The sequence below is a fragment of the Coenobita brevimanus genome, chromosome 39, assembly GCF_032717465.1.
Source record: "Coenobita brevimanus isolate Jiangsu-jjx chromosome 39, ASM3271746v2, whole genome shotgun sequence".
Taxonomy (NCBI): Eukaryota; Metazoa; Arthropoda; class Malacostraca; order Decapoda; family Coenobitidae; genus Coenobita; species Coenobita brevimanus.
The window spans coordinates 27,318,407-27,337,727 of record NC_136992.1 but is presented as its reverse complement, the minus strand read 5'-3'; the positions used below and the strand labels follow the sequence as shown (position 1 = coordinate 27,337,727).

Here is a 19,321-nt window from a genome sequence, read left to right as displayed (position 1 = left end):
CCTTTGCTTGTCCTTTGTACAAAAACATAACTATGGCAGTGATTGACTGTAAGTTTGTGCCTAGATGTAAAGTGGTGTGTGTGGTAAACTATCACTATATTAGTATTTGTTTTTGTGGCCCTGAGGTTATCTAGATAAAGACTTCGTGGACTGTGGGCTGAAGTTGCCCTCTCCTGCAGTCCGCCATCCTCCTTTCCTGGCCAAAGGAGAGAGTTGAGAGATATTTGTATAACCTGGCAACTCCACACCCTCTTACAATACAATATATCAGTGCCATCACATGAAAGTGTCCCTCTGTTATTTATTTGTTCCAACACACCTCTAACCCAGTCCTTTCCCACACCTGTCACAGTTTGAACTACTCCTCACTGACTTTTATACCCATTCTTTTCACATTTTCAGCCTTGAAAAGAAAATGGAAAAAGACTGGATAACAGGTGCTGGAGAGGAACACCTTCATGTGGTGGCATCAGTATAACTGAGTAGCTCCACTGCCTGGTTGTAGAAACACCTTTCATCTCCCTTTCTGTCCCCAAAAGGAGAATGGTGGACTGCGGAAGGACAGCTTTGGCCTGCAGTCCCCTGGCTTCATAATAAGATTTTTTTTTTTCTTTAATGTGTCCAACTCAGGGCATTCGCGTCAGGGTTTATCCCCAGGGTATGACCTAGTACTCCTACATCTCCACATGTCACCACTTCGACGTTAACACCCTCCGTCCATATTGAATACATGCTAGGGCTGTCTGATACAGGACTGGTGTATTGGTATTATCAGGGGTGCTTTGCAACATGTGGGTGGGTCTTCTGGTAGATCAGTAAAATCTACATTTTATGAAATTCAGATCCATAAACTGTTCCCTGTCCCAGTGGGGATTTGAACCTGAGTCCGTTAGAACTGCAGGCCACCCCTCTGCCATTTGAGCCACTGCCTCCCCTCAATAACAACAACAACAGCAACATCAATACACCACTGCTCTACCAGCTGTCATACTCTGAACCACATCTCACGATAATCGGAGCGTGTGAGTCTGATGGTGTCATTATCGTGCCCTGGCAACTTACCCCGTCAACTGTGCGTCTGATATCGTGTATGATACTGGTGTGATTTGTGCATAATATGTGCGTGTTCGTTTCGTTTTCGTTTCGTTTTTAAAGGCTCCAACATGCTTGCATGCGTCGGCCTTGGTCACCTAATGGCGGCTGTCCATGCTGCACGATCCATTGCAGCCTCCCTGTTCAGTCCCTTAACTCTGAGGTCACACTTAATGACCTCGTCCCATGTCTTTCTCAGTCTACCCCTCATAACCCCACCCCCAGTATTAACACTTCTCTCCTTCCTCACCCAATTATCATCCCCCATCCTCTCCACATGTCCAAACCATCTCAATCTACCTCTCCTCATCACAACATCAATACACTCCAGTCCCATCCTACCTCTCAACTCTTCCATCGTGAACCCAGCCCCCCCCCCAGACCTTGGACGCAGGGACGCACTACACATCCACCTAATCATTGTCATTTCTGTACGTCTGAGCTGGTGAATATCCTCCTCCTTCACTGCCCAGGTCTCACTGTCATACAGCATTACACTCCTAACACATGCTGCATACAAAGACCCCTTAGCACGTAGGGAGAGTCCTCTTAATGTCAGGAGAGGCAAGAGCTCCCTGAACTTCTTCCAACCACTTCTCACCCTAGCCACAGAGCTAGCTCCAGCCCCACCTCCAGCACACAATATGTCTCCCAAATAACAAAACTCTTCCACACACTCAAGAGATTCTCCAGCAAGTTCTATTCTTTCACGTCAGACAATCTCCACCTGCTCTCCCCGACACGTTGTACATATAAAATCAGCATTATTTTGCAGTCTACCTCTGATACCACTACATCTCTTATGCACCCATTTATCACAAACACCGCACAAGATGGAATTACTTCCCACGCCCTTGTGGCAAACTGCACATGGCCACGTCTCCCTCGTCTTTGACAGTATACTGTAATAATATTCATGTTTAATATATTCATGTATAATAAAGTGATTCGTGTATAATATGATACAAAATCGGATGTACTGTTGACTGGTAGATTGCCAAGGTATGATGATTACACCTTCAGATTCACACACTGCGACTGTAATATTGTACTCATAATCATAACCCAGTTTTCCATAAACCTTATCTCCTTCAGTATGAGAAAACATTCCTAAGTCGTGTAAACCCAGGTTCATCTGAATGCAAACCCAGCAGACAGCAAGTTGAAGTTAACCCCCTCCTGCAGTCCACCATCCCTTTCAGGGAACAGGGAAGGAGTTCAAGGGCATTGGCATAACCAGGCAGTGGAGCTACCTGGCTATGTTAGTGCCATTGTGATAAGGTACCCCTCTCCAGCATGAAATATTCCTAAGCTTAATATAATCATTTATAGGTAGCAGAAATAAGATAAAAACACATTGTTGTGCAATACTCCTCTGCCTCATTTCACAATTTGAGCCATATCTCACTCCATTCTTCACAATCCATCAGCCACACCTCTAACCTAATCTTGTCTCATTGGATGTGTGACCATAGCTAAAATCACAGTGGATACACAAGTAAGCACCACTACCCTGCCCCATGTATAATTTTGAATTTCATCTCATTGATATTTATCCATTCTCCCCATAGTTTCAACCACACCTCTAATCCGAACCCCTGCTAAAATTGCTGTATGTACTGTACACAAACACACACATCTGCTCAGCCACCTGTCTCATTTTGAATCCCATCTCACTTGGCTTTGTCCATTATCCTGACACAGTCAACATTACCTCAGCACTCTGCTAACCCCAATCTTGCCTGGTCAGATGTGGGACTGTGGCTAAAATCGCTGCGGCTACACAAATATGCACCACTGCTCTGCCACTTGACCTACGATGAGCTGATAGCATTGGATGAGGCAACACTGGAGGCACAGGGAGTGACAAAAGGAGCGCGACACAAAATTGTGCTGTCCATACAGAAACTGAAGGACCGACACAGGCAGCTGCAGCAGATCGAAAAGGTGAGAATTGAGAGAGAAGTGTAGGGGGAGGGAGGGAGAATATTGCTTTGAATAGGGTATTGAAGAAGATGGGTGCACTGGAAACCAGTATTGGCTTCCTCCACCATTCACCTTCTTGCAGCCCATAACCAGTTGAAAGCTAACATCCTGTGAGGTGAAGTACTATGAAATGAATACAAGATGAGTGAAAGGCAATGGTGGGGATAAGTGTCACACTGTATATAGTCTAAGTGGATTGTGACTGGTTGGTGGGGAGATGGGGGGTAGTGATTATTGCATCTTATTGTACAGAATTCATTAAGTCTTTGTTTTAACCCATTTGATGATTAGTTGTAGGTGGGGGCTCTCACCATCCACTCACTTGATGTAGTGCTGTTCTTGGGTGACTGCCCTTTCCTCTTTTTCTTCCTCTGTTTCTTCCTCTTCTGTCTTTCTTTCCTTCATTCTTTCCTCTTCGTTCTGTCTACAGTATGGGTGACTCTGCAGTGAGTGACAAGCCATATGGTTTCCTGTACACCAGGAAACCATTTACAATGCTGGGTGGTAACTGTGTAACCAGATTATGGCGTCTGGTGCTTTAGTGGGCAATTAAGGCACTCCAACCGGATTGAGCCTGTACAGGTTTATATCCAAGGGATGGTTGGGGTATATTGCTTACGTAGTGCCACTCAGGGATGTGTGAGGCTGGTCACTTTCACCTTAAATGTCAGGACCAACATGCCTAGCCCCAGGCACCTATGATCCTCATGGGGTAACACAGGATTAGATAAGTTTACCAAACATAGGACAGGCCTCAAGTAGTGAAGACATATATGAAGGCTGTCTAACACGCCTCCACTTGGAAAAGTTTCTCCAGAGTTGAATAAAATTTTTGGTGGTAGCAAATATGGAATAAAAATTTTTTGTTGTAATGAAGGGGATAAGTCACTTTCTCTGACGTTTCATTTCATTTCATTTCATTTTTGAAGGCTCCAACATGCTTGCATGCATCGGCCTTGGTCACCTAATGGCGGCCCTCCATGCTGCTCAATCTCTGGCAGCTACCATGTTTAGTCCCTTATCCCTGAGGCCACGCTTAGTGACCTCATCCCAGGTCTTTTTTGGTCTCCCTCTTGCTACCCTACCCCCAACATTAACACTTCTCAGTTTCTGCACCCGATTATCATCTCCAATCCCCTCCACATGCCCATACCATCTCAGTCTACCGCTTCTCTTCACAACACCAATATACTCCAGTCCCATCCTACCTCTTAACTCTTCCATCGTAAACTTAGCCCCCCCTAGGCCTTGCATTCAGGGACGCACAGCACATCCAACTAATCATTGCCATTTTTGTACATTTGAGCCTGTGATTATCCCCTTCCTTTACTGCCCAGGTCTCACCACCATACAGCATTACACTCCTAACACATGCTGCATACAAATATCCCCTTAGGATGTAGGGAGAGCCCTTTCAGTGTCACGAGAGGCAACAGCTCCCTGAACTTCTTCTAACCACTCTGCACACTAGCCACAGAGCTAGCTCCAGCCCCACCTCCAGCACATAACATGTCTCCCATATACCAAAACTCTTCCACACACAGCAAGTTCAATCCTTTCATGCCTGGGAATCTCCGCATGCTCTCCCCGACACGCCGCACACATAAAATCAGGATTATCTCGCAGTCTACCTCTAATACCACTGCATATCTTATGCACCCATGTATCACAGACACCGCACAAGACATACTTTTTTTCTTATTATTATCATTATTTTTTTAAGAAGTGTGCTTCTGAAGCCCTTGCCCACAGTTGGACACATAAGAAAAAGTTGCCTCTTTAAATTCCACTGCAACTGGTAACCATAAAGCTGGTATGCCAGTTTCCTCGAGTTTATATTGCTATAGTCGCGGCGCATGACTCTGAAGTTGTCATTATCATACCCTGGCAACCTACCTGTCAACTGTGCTTCCGATTTCGTGTATAATATGATACGCACGTGATTCATGTATAATATATGTGTGTATAATAATATGATTCATGTTTAATATGATACGAAGTTGGAGGCACAGTTGTTGGGTAGGTTGTCAGGATACAATACTGACAACCTCAGAGTTGTGCACCGCAACTATAGTATTATTATTTTTTATTGTATATGTTGGAACACATGTCTTATAGCTATGACTTTCTGTATCCCTGGTCTGGCATGAATGTTGACAGTTAATGATTAATTTGCAGTGTGTTGTAAAAATTGGTTTTAATATACTGTATTAGAACACTTCCTTGAAACATAGATTTCATCATCATCATCATTTTCAGTTCTTGTTTAAAAAATACTCACGTTTGTTAGACACTATTAACTCACAAATTTCTTCATTATCATCATCATCGTTGTTGTTGTCGTGATCGTCATGGTGGTGATGATGATAATACCTGTAATAATAATAATAATAATAATAAAAATCCATCCATCATCTAATCCTACGTTTCCCCATGAGGAGCGTAGGAGCCCGGGGCTAGGAAAGTTGGTCCTGGCATTTAAGATGACAGTGACCAGCCTCACTCATCCCTGAGTGGCATTACGTGAGCAATAAACCCCAACCATTCATTGGATATAAACCTTCACTGGCTCAATCCGATTGGAGCACCTTTATTACCCACTAAACCACCAGGAGCCAAAATTTGGTTATATGGTTACCACCCAGCGTAATAAATGGTTTCCTGGTGTACAGGAAACCATTTGGCTTGTCACTCAGTGTAGAGTCACCCACAGGCAGAAGGAAGAGGAAAGAATGAAGGAAAGAAAGACACAAGAGGGAGTGTAAAGTCACCCGCAGGCAGAAGAAAGAGGAAAGAATGAAGGAAAGAAAGACAGAAGAGGATGGATGGAAAGAAGGATGGAGGAGAGGAAAGGGCAGACACCTGGGAGCAGCACTACATCAAGTGAGTGGATGGTGAGTGCCCCCACCTACCGCTATAATAATAATAATAATAATAATAGGTGGGGGCACTCACCATCCACTCACTCAATGTAGTGCTGCTCTCGGGTGTCTGCCCTGTCCTCTCCTCCATCCTTCTTTCCTTCCATCTTCTGTCTTTCTTTCCTTCACTTCATTCTTTCCTCATCTTTGTGCCTGTGGGTGACTTTACACTTCCTCTTCTGTGTTTCATTCCTTCATGCTTTCCTCTTCCTTTTGCCTGTGGGTGACTCTACACAGAGTGACTATGCTGGGTGGTAACCATATAACCAGATTTTGGCACCTGGTGGTTTAGTGGGTAATTATTGTGCTCCAATTGGATTGAGCCAGTGAAGGTTTATATCCAAGGGGTGATTGGGGTTTATTGCTCACGTAGTGCCACTCAGGGATGAGTGAGGTTGGACACTCTCATCTTAAATGTCAGGACCAACTGCCTAGCCCTGGGCTCCTACGCTCCTCATGGGGCAGCGTACAATTGGATGATGGATGGATGGATAATTAACAGTACTAATTGTGTGAGAAATATTTTGATATTTTTGCCTATATCCTGAACTTCCAGATTTCCCCTTTGTCTATTTTTCACAGGAGGTTGTGTCGGGTGGTCACCTTCTGTCTTGCCTCAACGAACTCAAATCCATCATCCTCACCCCCTTCCCTCCACCACCATCTGATCCACCTGTCTCCACTCCTCCACCTTCCACACCGCCACAGGATCAACCTCCTGTTTCTTCCTCCATCTCTCCATCTGTGTCTGGATCTTCCACAGCTTCCCTCCCATTCTCCTCCTCTTCCTCCTCTACTTCCTCCTCCACCTCCTCCTCCACCATTTCTCCCTCCACGTCCGGGTCTTCCACTGCCTTCCCTCCAACGCTAGTCTCCACCACCACCACCACCACACCTGTGTCCACCTCCTCCACCGCCACTACCACCACCTCCACGTCTTCCTCCTCCTCCTCCTCTTCCTCCTCGTCCCTCTCCACCTCTGCCTCCTCCTCCGCCTGTTCCTTAAGGGGAGAGGAGAGGGAGGGGGTCATGCGGGAGGATGGAGGAGAGCCCGGAGGAGGAGGAGGGGGGGGAGGGGTAGGGGGAGGGGGAGGGGGAGGGGAGAGAGATGGTAGGAGTGAGATGGAAGGGGAGGGAGCAAACACCCCAGATTCGGATCTTCCCTCACTTTTCACGCGTGTCATGGGTAAAGGTGAGTGATAATGTGTTTTTAAATTATCATGGTAACTTTGTGCTCATAAGGTGTGCCTCCTCCATATGTTCTTGTGCTAGGTAGTAGATGAATGACTACAATTGACCGTAGGAGGTACTACCAAGAGAGTGAAGTGTGACCTCAAGCTTGGTAAGCAGCCACACAATCATTACTCTCAGACAGGAAACATTGTGTCCCAAGTACCCAGAGTCAGAATCCAAGTTGAGACTGTCACATAATCACAGATGTTACTACACAAAACTTTTTTTTTTTTTTTTTTCTCCAACAGTTTGCAGTAGCTGTAAGTAATTAGCTGGTTTTGGCACTAGATTTAACTTCCTGTACTGTATATAGAAAGCAGCAGCTGCACCATGGCCAGCTTCACTATGAGGATTCCTTAAAGGCGAAGCATGACACCATTTGATATTATTCGATTTTGTCGCAATGCTTATTTATTACACCTTGCCTTTTGGTGGCTGACGGGTCAATGTCGCTGACAACAAAGCTGCTGGTCTGTTGTGCCAGGCAGTTGGCGTCACTTGACTGAGATGTCCAGCCACTCTTTATGGGTTATTAGACAAAATAAGCACCTAGGGTAACACCTAGGGAAGGTAACTGGTAACCTGCATGATGCAGTTGTCTTGTATCCCAGGATATTGGGTGATAAACCCACCACATGCTCAAAGACCAAAGTTATGGAGCTAAGTGCCTAATGGTGTCTGCACCCACGTTTTCCTTTTTTTTTCATTATTGTATTTCTCTCAGGGTAGTAGGTCTGTCATCAACTTTTATATTTTCAGAACTGCGTTACCCTAACCTTGGGCCCAAATGCCTCAGAGCGGTTAATATAAGACTGAGGCTCAGATTGTAGGTGGCATAGCAGACTTCTTCCTCAGCAGTTTATTTAAGCTAAAATGTCTTAATATTATTTTGTGTGTTATTGATATAATTTTAGTATTGACATAGTTTGTATCAGTGACACACAAGAGGATTTTAAGTTGCATTAGGCCAAAAGTCACTGAGGAAGAGGTGCTGTGAAATCTCATCAGTTACTTGGAATACTACCTTGAATGTTACCCATATATTTTTTTCTCTCACTCTCTCTCCCCACAAGTTTTTACCAAGAATGTTTATATTACATGTCTGGATGATGGTGATGACTATGATATACTGGTAACAGATGGGCAACCAGGGTAGCTTAGTAATGGAGAAGTGGGATGAAAGAAAGAGCCAGGCTTAGAGTAAGATATAATGGAATCTCTTAAATCACGCACTTCTAAACAGTGGATTCATAATACATGACATCATCATGCAACAGTTTGAAATATCAGTAACCTGTGTAAATTATACATAATTCACAATTGCAGCCTCAAAAGTGAAGCTTTTCCGATGCCGCGTTTAATATGCACCACCATTACCTCAAGCCTGCGTGTCTAGCTGGCTGTTAACTACAGTAATTGCAGTCAAGCATGGCAGTTACTAAACCCCCTTATTCAAGCACAGCATGTACTCTAAATCAATCACAACACTTCCCTCCTACACCAAGCGTGAAGAGCATATGCTTGAGCCCTGGTGCCCACCTGGCACAGTGCATTGTCTCCTCTCTGTTGAACGGTGTGGTTCCGGTATGTGAGCCTCATACTCGTATTATTTGTCTGTTTGACAGATAATATAAGGCTTATTTTCTATGATGTAGTTTTTTATCTCAAATAATTCAGATACCATTCCATCTACATATGAGTACATCAGCATACCCATATTGTTCACATATTTGACATTTGACTTCTATTTAGTCCCTGGAGTTTATGTGCCATTTTTTTACTTGCAATGCTACTACAGTACTTTGTAAAAAAATTTACTACTCTTCATCTGATCTTGCATCATTCTTTCTTTTTGCTCCTTCCCTCTCTTCATTTAGTAATCCCCATTCTTTTGAGTTAGGTACTTTTTAATCCATATTTCTTTGTATTCCTCTGATTCCCTAAGTTTGTTGTGTGTGTGTGTGTGTGTGTGTGTGCATGCAGTTCTTGTTTGCAGTGTGTATGAAACTGTTTGTAAATACATTAATGTTACCTCCTCCTCTTGTGTGCAGTCTGTACACAGCTGCTGGTGAGTGTTCGTGCAGAGGAGGAATGCGTGAGTGGGTTCCTGGGTCTGGTGGAGCGTTGTCTTGGGCATGAGGCGTTCACAGCCACACACGCACGGCGCCTTACCTCATGGAGACATCAGGTTCTCCGTGTGGCAAGACCCCTGCCCCCTAGGACCAAGGATGGACGTCACGGACGCAGGTGAGGCCAGCAGGGACAGACAACTGATATTAAGGAGTAATATGCAGAATCAGGCAGTGAGGAAGAGGTGTTATGAAGTTTTCAAAGTCAAAGTCACTTGGAATATGCCCAAATTTTCATGCTTTTACACCATATTTTACACAGTTCAGTGGTGGGAAAAAATGATACTATAGCTCGTCATCCTCTCCATAGCCTTTCTTTGTGACAGGCATTACTCTAATTATACAGCTAACATTCAAAATGGAGAAGCTGTATTTTTAGACCATTTTAAAATGAAAGGATATGGTTCATTTGTTTTCACCTAATAGCTGGGCCATTCCCATCTAATAAAGTACTGAGTTATGGTTGCATGAAATTTGATGAGCCTAAGTTATGAGGTGGAAATGAATCTTTCTAGATACTGTACTAGTAAAAAAAGGCCATCCAGTTTGACTCCCCTTCGTCATTAATTAGAACTGAAAGAGGTTAGGGATCTTACGTCTGGTTATAGGAGCAGGGAAATGAGGAGGGAGGAGTTGTGGTTGAGCATGAGGAGCTACTGTGTAGGGCAAAAGATTCCTTACTGTTTCATTGCATTTAATTTGCATTTTGAGTATATCTGCCATATCTGCCCTAAAGCCCCTGTGGAGAGAGAAAGATATCTATCCTCCCTCAGCATAGGAATATTGGCCATTAGTTTAACATATGGAAGTGAAGCTTGGACGTTGTTGGAAGGGCACAAGTCAAGAGTGAGAGCAGTGGAAATGAGTTATTTAAGAGGAGCCTGTGGAGTCACATGGAGAGACAGGCTGACAAATGGGGATATAAAGGAGCGTTGTGGTGTGGATGTGGATGTGGATGTGATAGGAAGCTTTAGGAGGAATACACTGAGGTGGTTTGGCCATGTGGAGAGGATGGAAGGTGAAAGACTGACGAAGAGAGTGTATGTGAGTGAGGTGGAGGGGGGGAGAGGGAGGGGGAAGCCGAGGATGAGATGGAGGGATGGGGTGGAGAGGTATATGAGAGAGGGGGGTGTGAGTTGGGAGCAGGGCAGTGAAATGATGGGGGACAGGGCAATGTGGAGGCGATTTGTTTGTGGCCACCCCAAACGGGATTGAGGCGTCTGGCGATAGATAGAATAGATAGTTTGTATCGTTTATAAAGGCTCCAGTATGCTTGCATCATTGGTCTTGGCCATCTAATGACAGCTCTCCATGTTGTTAGATCTCTGGCAGCCTCCCTGTTCAGTCCCATATCCCAGAGGTCACACTGTATGACTTTTTCCCTGGTCTTTTTTGGTCTGCCTCTTGCAACCTTACCCCTAACATTCGCACTTCTCACCTACTGCACCCAGTTGTCATCCTCCACCCTCTTAACATAACCAAACCATCTCAATCTACCCCTCCTTATCACAACATCAATGCAGCAAGAATCCCAGCCCAAGCTGGGACTTTCATACATTACAAGTCATCACATATCTTAGATTATTTTCTTCCAGGTGTTACCAGAATCTGTTAAAAAATGATTACCTGATTTTTGGTGATGAACTTTCCAGCCCGTAGAAAGCATACGCTGTATAGTAGCCATCCTTAGTATAATGTTTCCTGTTGAAGAAGCATGGTGTTATTTTGATTGAAGTTTTTGCTGCACCTACACATATTTCATGTATGACAATGCCATATTTTCTCTGGCCAAATACAGGCAGTCCTGTTCCTCCCAGGTAATTCGTCTATATATAAAAGAGGCATGTTGTTTGTTTGTTTGTGTGTTTATTTGTTCTTCAGTCATGCCCAAACCAAGGGCCAGAGGCCCCCAGACCCATATATATTCTGAATCAGGGTGACCCAAGGATGGTTTTAGGCAGGTCAAAATTCAGATGTAGGTCATTTGAGGTCACCGATAGGGTGCTGGCCATTTTGGCTTGGGGAACGCCGAGTACCCCTGCAGCCCAGTTTTTGGCATGGAGACTGACGTGGCCTTCAGTTCAAACGTAGGCTATGTGAGGTTGACTTCACATATATAGAAATTGTCTCACCATAGATCATACATGAAAAGTCTCTCACAGTAATCCATACTGGTATATGAAATGTTCCTCACATACATGAAAAGTCTCACAGTAATCCATACCAGTATATGAAATGTTCCTCACAGTAATCTGTAGGCTGTATGAAAAGTTCCACCTGCAGTTCTTTCATGTTAACTTGGCCCAGGTTTTTGTCATTTTGCGGCATATTTCACGTGGCAGAAAAGGATAGTTCTGTGGCTGTATATCCTTTCCGTACCACTTCATCATGACCAGCATCATGTCTGGTATTAATCTTCTGATCTTGTACAGATGAATTAAGAAGAGGAGGACTCAAATTGTATTCAAGTTAGTGTAAAAATTGAATAGTAATCCTTCCATGTTTTTCAGGTGGAGTCAACAGCTGAGTGGTGATGGTGGGTTTCTGGGAGGGTCATTTAGGTCTGGAGGTCGAGGTGGAGGAGGGGGTGGGGGTGGAAGTAATCAGAGGCACAACAATCCCCTTCCACCTGGCCTGCTGGCTAAAGGCTTCCCCCCACCCCAGCCCCACCCGCTCTTTCCCCTCCCCCCCACTGTGAATCTGGGGGGCCTGATGAGTCCCCGCAACAGCCTGCCAGGTCTGCCCTCCTTGGGGGTGCCTGGCCTGCTGTCACCACAACAGTTCCTGGCCAAGCGACCCTCACTGCAAGAGACACCATCCGAGGTTGGTTTCAGAATGAAATAGTCCTAATTGTTGTTCGTGAATGGTACAGGCTTATTTGGTTGTGAACTCAGTGGACTGCTTGCTAAAGTTGCCCTTTTCCTGTAGTCCACCGGCCTTGTTTTAGCGAATAAAGAGGAATTTGAGGGATATTTGTATAACCGCCTGGTTATATCGGTGCCACTATATGAAGGAATTGATCTCCAGCACTAATAACAAGAGTAATATAGTCATGATATTGTACTGAAGGAGTTTTTCATTTGTATACCCCCCCTGGGGGTAGGGGGGTTTTCAAGAATGCTCCCCCAGTATCCCTGCTTGTCGTAAAAGGCGACTAAAAGGGTTGGCGGAGGGTTAGTGCCCCTCCCCGGAAAACAACTAACTAAAAAAACAAACAAGAAGCCTCGGACAAGGACAGACCAAACGATGACGACCCAGGACCGGACAAAGGACTTGGTAATGAGTACATGGAATGTAAGAGGAGCAAATGATGAGGTGAAAGAGAGAGAAATTGTCCAGGTGCTTGAGGGTGCGAAAGTGGATGTATGTGGAATAACTGAAACAAAATGGAGAGGAGAAAGTGTGAGAGAATGGGAGTATGGATGGGGTATATGTGCAGGAGTAGGTGAGAATGAGAGGGCAAAGGAAGGAGTATGTATAGTTGTGAGTAAAAGATGGAAGAGGAGCATAAGACAGTATGGATCAGTTGGGTCAAGGATTGTGTGGGTAAAGTTGAAAGTTGGAATACAAATGTGGGCGATTGTGTGTGTGTATGCGCCAACGCAAGATCGTGCTAGAAGAGTGAGAGAAGAGTTCTGGACAAATGTGGAAGTGTGCATGGAAAAGTTTGGAAGGAATGAGAGAGTGTTTTTGATTGGTGATATGAATGGTAAAGTTGGGAATGTGAAGGTGGATGGAATAGTTGGTGAGTGGGGTGTGCCTGCTGAGATAGATGAGAATGGGAGTGCATTAGTGGACATTTGTGCTGGGAGGGGGTTGGTGATAGCCAATACCTTCTGCAGGCATAAAATGATCCACAGGTATACATGGCGAGTGATGAGAAGGGTGGGTGGTGAACTGAATGAAAGGAAGGCAATGATTGATTATGTGTGTGTGGATGAAAGGATGCGAAGATGTGTAAAGGATGCAAGAGTGTATAGAGGCTGGGGAAGTGGACTTTCTGACCACTACTTGGTGGTGGCCAGAATTAGAATGCAAGTAAGATGGAGGAATAGAAGAAGGGAAAGACGAGAGGAAGGAGTAGTTGCAAGGAGAGTGGAAAGGTTACAAGAGGATGAGAAAAAGGCAGAGTATAAGAGAGAAGTGGAGGAACGATTGGGCAAATATGAATTGGAGCAGATGGGAGACGTGGAAGGTGTGTGTAAGATATTTACAGAAGAAATATGTGCAGCATGTGATGTGGTGTGTGGAAGGAAGAGAAGATGGAGGGGGGTGCAAGGAACAGCGTGGTGGACTGAAGAGGTGAAACAGGCTGTGGCACAAAAGAAGAAAGCATACAATGAATGGATGAGAAATAGGGGCGTGGAAGAAGTTGAGAGGCGGAAGAGAGAGTTATATGTGGAAAAAAGAGAGAGGTGAAAAGATTAGTAAGAGAGAGTAAGAAGAGAGTGGATGAGGAATTTGGAAGGAATTTGAGTGTAAAGTGGAGGGACAGTAAGAAAATGTTCTGGAGAGAAGTGAAAAGAGTAAGACAGGGTGGACGTGAAGTTAGCAGGGGAGTGAAAGATAAAAATGGTAGATTACTGGTGGAGAAGGGAGAGAAAGTGAGCAGATGGAGAGAACACTTTAAGGAATTGTTGAACGTAGAGGATGGAAGTATTGCGAGTATAAGTGGCTGGGGAATGGTAGGGAGAAGGAGGGAGTTGAGAAGACAGGAAGAAATCAGTAGGATAGAAATTGTGGAAGCAATGAAGAAAGTTAAATCGGGGAAAGCCCCAGGAATTGATGGAGTGTGTGGTGAAATGCTGAAACATGGGGGAGAAATAGTAGTAGAATGGATGTGGAAGATGTGCAGATTGGCCTGGGAGGAAAGTAGAGTCCCGGAGGATTGGAAGTCAGGTATAATTATTCCCTTGTACAAAGGAAAAGGGGAAAAAGAAGTGTGTGGTAATCACAGGGGCATTTGTCTTCTTAGTATAATAGGAAAAGTGTATGTTAGGATACTTATAGACAGAGTTAGAGAAAGAACAGAGAAATTAGTTGGAGAAGAACAGGGAGGCTTTAGGAAGGGAAGAGGTTGTGTAGATCAGATATTCATTCTTAGATCTTTAGTGGAAAAGTTTCTAGAGAAGGGAAAGAAGTTGTATGCGGCTTTCATGGATTTGGAGAAAGCATATGACAGGGTGGATAGACAAGGATTGTGGAAAGTGTTAAGAATATATGGAGTAGATGGGAAGTTGTTGAATGCTGTGAAGAGTATGTACGATGGTGCGAAGGCTGCAGTGCGTGTGGATGGTGAACTAAGTGAATTTTTCTCTTTGAAAGTTGGGTTGAAACAGGGATGTCATGTCTCCATGGTTGTTCAATCTGTACATGGATGGGGTAATAAAAGAGATACAAGGTAGGGTAGTGGATGTTGGAGTGGCCCTGGTGAGAGAGGATAGTGTTTGGAAACTCCATGTACTGTTGTTTGCAGATGATACTGTGTTGTTGAGTGAAGACGAAGGGGAGCTGCAAGGCTTGGTGGATGAGTTTGAGGGAGTGTGTAAGAAACAGAATCTAAAGGTGAATGTAGGGAAGAGTAAAGTGATGGTCTTTGAGAGAGGTGAAGTTAGTGAATGTACAGCGAGGTTGGATGGTGAGGAATTGGAAAATGTGAGTACGTTTAAGTACTTGGGTAGTGTGATGAGTAAGGATGGAGGTTTGGAGGGTGAAGTGCTTGAAAGAGTACAGCAGGGAAGAAAGGTTGCTGGTTCTTTGAAAGCAGTGATAAGAAACAGGGAAGTGAGCATGGAAGTGAAAAAGTTACTACAGGACAGTATTGTGATACCAACTCTAACGTATGGAAGTGAAGCTTGGACATTGTTGGAAGGACACAAGTCAAGACTGAGAGCAGTGGAAATGAGTTATTTAAGAGGAGCCTGTGGAGTCATGTGGAGAGACAGGCTTACGAATGAGGATATAAAGGAGCGTTGTGGTGTGGATGTGGATGTGATAGGAAGCGTTATGAGGAACACACTGAGGTGGTTTGGCCATGTGGAGAGGATGGAGGGTGAAAGACTGACGAAGAGAGTGTATGTGAGTGAGGTGGAGGGGGGAAGAGGGAGGGGGAGGCCGAGGATGAGATGGAGGGATGGGGTGGAGAGGTATATGAGAGAGGGGGGTGTGAGTGGGGAGCAGGGCAGTGAAATGGCAGGGGACAGGGCGACTTGGAGGCGATTTGTTTGTGGCCACCCCAAACGGGATTGAGGCGTCTGGCAATAGATAGATAGATAGATTTTACAGGGCAGGTCACTAATCCTCTGCTGACCCATTTTCTTACTTTCCTTATATGTAGGGAACTTGTGGGTTTGATCATTGCAGTTACCACCCAGTGTCATAAATGGTCCTGGTTTAAAGGAAACCATTGACTTGTCATTTATCCTAGAGTCTTGTAAGGATAACCCTGCATTAAGTGAGTAGATGACACAAGTCATGGGTTAGAGGAGTGGAAATAAGTTATTTGAAGGGAGTATATGGAGTTAAGTAGCAGTAGCTTGAAGGCTACCCATATCCATGGGATGTACACCATGAGAGTGAAATGTGGCTGCAAGCTTAGTAGTTATCTACACAATCATCATTCATAGGCAGGAAACATTGAGCCACAAGTACAGTTACTTGGTGATCTTTCTTCTGAGTAACTGTAGAGTCTTACTCCATGCTGATATCCCACTTTGTTACAAATCTTATTGCTCCATCCATCCATCATCCAATCCTATGTTGCCCCATGAGGAGCATAGGAGCCCAGGGCTAGGCAAGTTGGTCCTGGCATTCAAGATTAGAGTGACCAGCCTCACTCATCCCTGAGTGGCATTACATGAGCAATAAACCCCAACCACCCCTTGGATATAAATCTGCATCGGCTCAGTCCGATTGGAGCACCTTAATACCGTACCCACTAAACCACCAGGTGCCATAATTTGGTTTTATGGTTACCACCCAGTGTTGTAAATGGTTTCCTGGTGTACAGGAAACCATTTGGCTTTTCACTCAATGTAGAGTCACCCACAGGCAGAAGGAAGGGGAGAGAATGATGGAAAGAAAGACAGAAGAGGGAGTGTAAAGTCACCAGTAGGCAGAAGGAAGAGGAAAGATTGAAGGGAAGAAAGACAGAGAAGGAAGGAAGGGAGAGAGGAAAGGGCAGACACCCAAAGCAGCACTACATTGAGTGAGTGGATGGTGAGCGCCCCCACCTACCACAAACAAATCTTATTACACGTCCTATATTTCTTTTTTTCCCAACAGCTTCCAGCAACTGTTGGGAAATAATTAGCTGCTGCTGTACTTGGTTTAACTTCCAGTCCATAGAAAACATCAGTTGTACATTGGCTAACCCCAGTACAGAGATTCTTAATAGGAAGCATGGTGTAATTTTTGTTGTATGTTATGTGGAGTTAACATGGAGAGAAAGACAAATGAGGCAGTGAAGGAGCGTTGTGGTGTTGATATATTGTAGATATGCTGAAAAGCATTAAAGGAGGTACGTTGAGAAAGTTTGGCTATATGGAGAGAATAGAAAGTGCTATATTGACTAGGTGAGTCTATATGAGTGAGCTGAAATAGGAAGGGAAAGTGGAAGATCAAGGATGAGGTGACGAGATGGATGGAGAGGTGTACAAGAGAGGGACTGTGAGTTGGAGGGTAGATAGCTTGAAGGTGGTTGATACGTGGCCACAGTTACCTGCCATCTTTGACTTTAGATAGATATGTAAGACTGAAGGGACTGGATATTGTGTGTGACCCCTTCATTAGAGAGAAGTCACATTTAAACGAAATATAGTTGTCTAGTTGAAGAAAAATTGACCCATTGCATTAAAAGGGTTGGTATATAATATTTCTAACCCTTTAATTATGAGAGCTTTAACCTAAACTCAGCGAAATGTTGTGTTGGAAAAAGTTGGAGAGGTATATGGGCATGAGTGGTAGGAGATGGACAGAGGGGTGCCTAATGGCAGGGGACTTAACATTTGTAGAGATGGTTTATATATGGCTACATCCTTGAGGCTTGGGATCTTCATCATGCTTGAAAACAGTAGAATAGTGCATTATCACCTTTCTTTTATGTGTGTAATTTGTGGTTGGCCTACTGATTTATTTAATGGATTCTACCTCACTCTATATTGGGAAAAAATAAAAAGCCATTGATGGCGATGATGATGATCCTTCTATTTATGTGTATAATTGTTGGTTTGTTTACTGTATCCTCACTTCCTATTACTTTCATCCTTCCTGTCACTTTGTATTGCTTTTCTTTCTACTTTAGGTGGCTCAGTTATGTGCAAGAAGCCTAATGGCTGCCTGTAATGCAGGAAACCATTTACAGTGGTGGGTGATAACTATATAACTAGATAATGGGGTGATGTGGAGCCTACCATGGTGTCCCTGTTAACTGTATGGAGAGACGCAAATAAATACCATTCAGGAACTAAATCTTCACACTCTTCACCGTGCCTTATAGTGGCAAGGTGCTGGCCATCATAAGGGAACATCACTTCACTGCATGAGATGGAGGGGCGTTTGCTTGCCTGTGGTTGATGGGTCTGCTCGGACAGACCGAAGTTGCCAAACAACAGCACTGTACTTAGTACTGCAAATGGCCCCTATAGTATCCATCTTGAGATTAGAAAAAGATCAGATTGATGATGATGATGATGATGATGATTATGACAGTGATATTTATGATGAAAGCTAACTGCTCATGTCTTCCTCATGCAGCTGCGTCCACACATCACACTTCAGCGCACCCGCTCGGCTCCCTCGCGTCCACACCAGTTACCCCTCACCGCCCACACCCGCCCCCACCCTCCCTCGTCATCATCCCTGGGCCCTGATCTGCGCATCCCAGGGAGTAGTACAGGGGCTGGAGTCCTTGGTGGTGGTGTGTCTTCACTGGACCCACACCAATACCCCCACTCTTACCACAACAACATGTCTGCCCCCCCATCCTCTGCCTCCCCTGATCCAGCCGATAACGACATCACAGACCGCCTAGAGTCTCTCTGTCTCTCTGTGACTGAACATGCACTGGGCTGAGCCTAATGTAGTGTAGACATGCTTAAGATATTACTACCCAACTGATGGTTGAAGTGTTGTCACATGAGCATTTTCATGTCAGCTTTTCTGGGGTAACTCTGTCTTGATGACATTCTTTTGCCAGCTTCTAATTCACTGAGCCTAGAGAGTTGTGTTAGGTTTTACCTTGGTGAGGTGTCTTCACTTGACCTGCATCTATACCGCCACACCTGCGACAACAACATATCTGTCCCCTTAGCCATTCCCCTCCAAAAAATCCAGCCGACAGCATAATAGATCGTTTGCAGTTTCTTTGTTTCTTCATCACCGAGCACACACTGGGCTGAGCCTTGTGTAGTGTAGATGCACTTTAAATATAACATTTTTCATTTTAATGGCCTAAAATTTACATCTTTCCATTTTGAATATTAAAACTTGTAATAGGAGATTGACATAAGAACATTGTACTGGTCAGAAAGAAGTGGTATAGAAAGGATGTAGAGACATAGTGTTATTTTATTCTGTTACAGAGCTACAGGAAATATGCTGCAAAAGGGCAAAAATCCCTCTGGTTAAAGTGTACGAACTACATTGCACAACATTAAGGTGAACCAACTACATTGCACAACCAGAGAGAGAGTTAAGATGGTGTCACACAATGTGTTTTTTGCCAATTTTTCTGGGCATCTTTATTTTGCTGACAATCCCAGCAACTTGTTGCCTACTTCTTCAGCTGCATCTGATAGTTTCATTGAGTTTAGATGAGACTTTTTTTTTTTTTTCTACTAGAGATTTAGATTAATTCTAAATAAAAACCCTTTAGACTATGAGCAGCCTTATCAGAGTGAGGGGAAAAAAAAAAATCGGATTACACCAAGAAAGAGAAAAATTGTATCGCCCAGTCAAGTG

General features: G+C 44.3%; 1 protein-coding gene across 1 annotated transcript in view; it reads left to right on the top strand.

The window, feature by feature from the left end:
- Positions 1 to 18,510, top strand: part of smg (sterile alpha motif domain containing protein 4 smaug) — a 57,641-nt gene extending 39,131 nt beyond the window's left edge. Inside the window, exons 8-14 of the mRNA XM_080270115.1 lie at positions 2,843 to 3,039; positions 6,582 to 6,706; positions 6,797 to 7,048; positions 7,106 to 7,191; positions 9,284 to 9,479; positions 11,872 to 12,184; positions 18,116 to 18,510. Of these exons, the coding sequence (XP_080126241.1) occupies positions 2,843 to 3,039; positions 6,582 to 6,706; positions 6,797 to 7,048; positions 7,106 to 7,191; positions 9,284 to 9,479; positions 11,872 to 12,184; positions 18,116 to 18,433 (1,487 nt within the window). The 3' untranslated portion in view covers positions 18,434 to 18,510. The remainder of the gene's footprint in view (positions 1 to 2,842; positions 3,040 to 6,581; positions 6,707 to 6,796; positions 7,049 to 7,105; positions 7,192 to 9,283; positions 9,480 to 11,871; positions 12,185 to 18,115) is intronic.
- The last annotated feature ends 811 nt before the right edge of the window (positions 18,511 to 19,321 follow it).